Source organism: Plectropomus leopardus, unplaced genomic scaffold (genome assembly GCF_008729295.1).
Source record: "Plectropomus leopardus isolate mb unplaced genomic scaffold, YSFRI_Pleo_2.0 unplaced_scaffold14298, whole genome shotgun sequence".
NCBI classification, from domain to species: domain Eukaryota; kingdom Metazoa; phylum Chordata; class Actinopteri; order Perciformes; family Serranidae; genus Plectropomus; species Plectropomus leopardus.
This window is the reverse complement of record NW_024615277.1, coordinates 1-3,251: the sequence shown is the minus strand read 5'-3', so window position 1 is coordinate 3,251 and position 3,251 is coordinate 1. Positions and strand designations below refer to the sequence as shown.

At 38.8% G+C, this 3,251-nt stretch overlaps 1 protein-coding gene across 1 annotated transcript; it reads left to right on the top strand.

The window, feature by feature from the left end:
• The first annotated feature begins 114 nt into the window (after positions 1-114).
• On the top strand, positions 115-2,966 carry LOC121964170 (angiotensin-converting enzyme-like). Its single transcript, XM_042514385.1, has 5 exons — positions 115-229; positions 426-595; positions 713-936; positions 1,085-1,229; positions 2,836-2,966. The coding sequence occupies exons 1-5, from the start codon at positions 137-139 to the stop codon at positions 2,936-2,938; spliced, it is 735 nt and encodes a 244-aa protein (XP_042370319.1). The 5' UTR covers positions 115-136; the 3' UTR covers positions 2,939-2,966.
• The last annotated feature ends 285 nt before the right edge of the window (positions 2,967-3,251 follow it).

The window sequence follows — 3,251 nt, the reverse complement described above, 5'->3', positions numbered from 1 at the left end:
CACATGGCAGGGACAAAACAGCATCAAAGTGCCAACACACCATGTCATTTTGTGTATGCATTTCCCACTGTGCTTCTGAGCTGATGAAGTTAAAAATTGTTGCTTAAGTGTGTTTTCTTCCTCCCTCTCAGGAAATATGTGGGCCCAGACCTGGGACAATATTTACAACATGATGACCCCATTTCCTGACAAACCCAACTTGGATGTTACTGATGAAATGGTCAAACAAGTAAGTATGAGGAAAAGATTTCACACCACTGGGATGAATTTTAGTTAAACAAACAAAAAAACAACAACATTCTACTGGTTTTGTAGACAGTGGCTACAAATGACAGATCTTATAAATCCAACTCTTCGTCTACTTCCTGTTAGTTTTATCAGATAGTATAGAGCTAAATTGTCATTTGATTATTTTCTCTCCACAGGGCTATAATGCCACACACATGTTTCGGGTTGCTGAGGAGTTCTTCACGTCTTTGGGTTTAGAGAAGATGCCTGATGAGTTCTGGGATGAATCCATGCTGGTGAAGCCTGAAGGTCGAGAGGTGGTGTGCCATCCTTATGCCATGGATTTTATGAACCGCAAAGACTTTAGGTAAAATTAATGAATGTAGTAAGAATTGATTCATAGTTAACCTTAATTCATTGCCAACTTCATTGCTCATCTTTTTGACAAAACTGCTTGAAAAAAAAGTAATTTCATCCTCTTTAGGATAAAGCAGTGCACGGCAGTAACAATGGAGCAGCTGTTTGTAGTACACCATGAAATGGGGCATATCCAGTACTACCTGCAGTACAAGGACCAGCCTGTGGGCTACCGTGACGGAGCCAATCCTGGTTTTCATGAGGCTATTGGCGATGTTTTGTCTCTCTCTGTGTCTACACCCAAACATCTGCAAACCATTCATCTGCTGGATAGTGTGACAAATGACATTGGTAAAATTACTGCAACAGAAAAAAACTGAAATACATTCACATGGAACCAATGTGGATGGATTTCTAATATTTATTTAGCTTAATTCTTCGTTATCTTAGTTGTCATGAAATGTTTAAAAAATTGTGTTCCTGTATTTTGTTTCTCCAGAAACTGATACTAACTACCTATTGAAGATGGCTCTGGAGAGGATAGCCTTCCTTCCTTTTGGCTACCTTATTGACCAGTGGAGGTGGGGTGTGTTCAGTGGACGTACACCTCCAGATCGCTACAACGCTGAGTGGTGGTACCTCAGGTGGGCTTTTATGCACAGGCTTGATCTTACTTACAAGATATTTCACATCAAAGAATAGTTTGGCATTTGGAAAATGTGATTATTCACTTTTTTTGCTGAGAGTTAGATTAGAAGACAATGCTCATGTAAAAACTGTAAAAAGCTACTGCAGTCTTTGTGCCAAAACAAGTTAACCTGCTAGCAATTGTTTGAATCTTTAGACGTGCGAAGAAAATGCGATAACTATTTTTTTACTTTATTCTAAATTTTATTTTATTTTATATTTTCGTGGCCACTAAGAACAATGGAAACAAGTTGTGAACACAACATTGTCATTTTAAAGTGATATGGTCAACTTATTTGCCCAGATTTGCTAACCAATCATCATACATGTTTGTCATCTGATGAATGACAGTCCAATAATCACTTTCTTTTAGTTCTGTTTTTGGTCTCCACATCCTTCAAATATCTGGCTCTGTATCTGATAAATGCTTCACTACATTTACCAGTTGGTACCTTACAGTAGGTGGGTTTCCATTACAGATTTGCGCAAAAATTAGGTGATATTTTTAAAATTTTAATCAAACACAATTGCTAGATGACTATGTTTCCATTGAGTGATGTTATGCAACTTCTCTTGCGATGCTACTTGACTTTCCTCTTGCGATAACATTCCAATAACCATGGTGATGGATGTCCAAAACATTATTTCTATTTCAGCCACTCAATAAAGCCAATGTAACATTGCCATAATTTCTTTGTTTTGTATAAGACTGAAGAAGATTTCGGTCTCTTCCTCCGTCTGCACATACTGAGTTATGTTTTGTAGAATGTCATGTGACTTTCATCTTCTTTGGGTTTAATGGCGGTTGACATCCATTAAGTCGCAATACTGCCACCCATTGTTACACATCAGCAAAAAATTGTTTCCACTGCAGTTTTATGAAATATGGCTTTTTCGAATCGCCTGAAATACCACCTCATGCAAGCATAAAAACTTTTTTTGCAATACATGGGAGTTTTATCAGAATTGACGTGTGTCCCTTCCACAATTTGTGTTCCCTATTTTAATTTGCGCAATTTAGAGTTAATGGAAGCCCGCCTTGTGTCTGTCTGACATTTGGCACAGAGCGGGTTGTGTACAGTTGGCTTTTAAAGAGTAAACCAAAACAATGAAGTTGCAGCCTGGATAGCTAATAATGAGCTAAACTAAAAGCTCAGTGCAGCCAAGGGAAGCAGCAGATTCAGATGATCACTATGAGCGACCTCTTTCATATTACTATTATGGAAAATTGGTAATGGGTGCTTAATGTCACACTCAACATATTAAGTCAAGTGCCTCCATCGTAACAGTAGAAGACCGCAGTAATACTGGCTGGCATTTACGCTGTCTGTGTGTGTGTGCGAATGTGCGTGCGTGTGTGTATGTGTGTGTGTGTCTGTGTGTCTCTGTGTCTCTGTGTGTGTCTGTGTGTTTGTGTGTCTGTGTGCGAGGTGTTGTTGGAAAAAGAGCACACATGCTGAGATGACACGCAGTGGATACATAAAATTTAAGGGAAAGAAAACACTATTTTAGGCTGAAAAACTTTCCAGAAGTCATGTCTTTGTTTTTTATTTCATTTTAAAGGACAAAATACCAAGGCATCTGCCCACCTACCAGGCGTACAGAGGAGCACTTTGATGCTGGGGCAAAATACCACATCCCTGGAAACACGCCATACATCAGGTAGCACTCCAGCCACAACACTGTGTTTCACACACATACGAAATACAGATAATCAGTGTGGGCCACTAATATTTTCATGACATGAATTTTGTGTCTAACTGTCTGATTAGCTTTACTCATATAGACTTGTCAAAAAGATATAACAGCTTCAAAGTTAAAACAGGGCCTATTTAGTGCAAAATCATGATCAGTGTGTGTTTGTTTGTGTACATGCGTGTACATACATATCGGGGCACCAGGGAAATTTGTGAATAGGATAAAGTGAATGAATATGCAAGAATGGCTGGGAATCTGGGAGTTAAGATATTGTGTGGTGT

What these genes read in the sequence shown, in the direction of transcription:
- LOC121964170 (XM_042514385.1), top strand. Translation starts at nt 137, where the DNA reads ATGTGGGCCCAGACCTGGGACAATATTTACAACATGATGACCCCATTT. An exon ending in CTGATGAAATGGTCAAACAA is followed by an intron (nt 230 to 425) that starts GTAAGTATGAGG and finishes TTCTCTCCACAG; the next exon opens with GGCTATAATGCCACACACAT. An exon ending in TAGTGTGACAAATGACATTG is followed by an intron (nt 937 to 1,084) that starts GTAAAATTACTG and finishes TTGTTTCTCCAG; the next exon opens with AAACTGATACTAACTACCTA.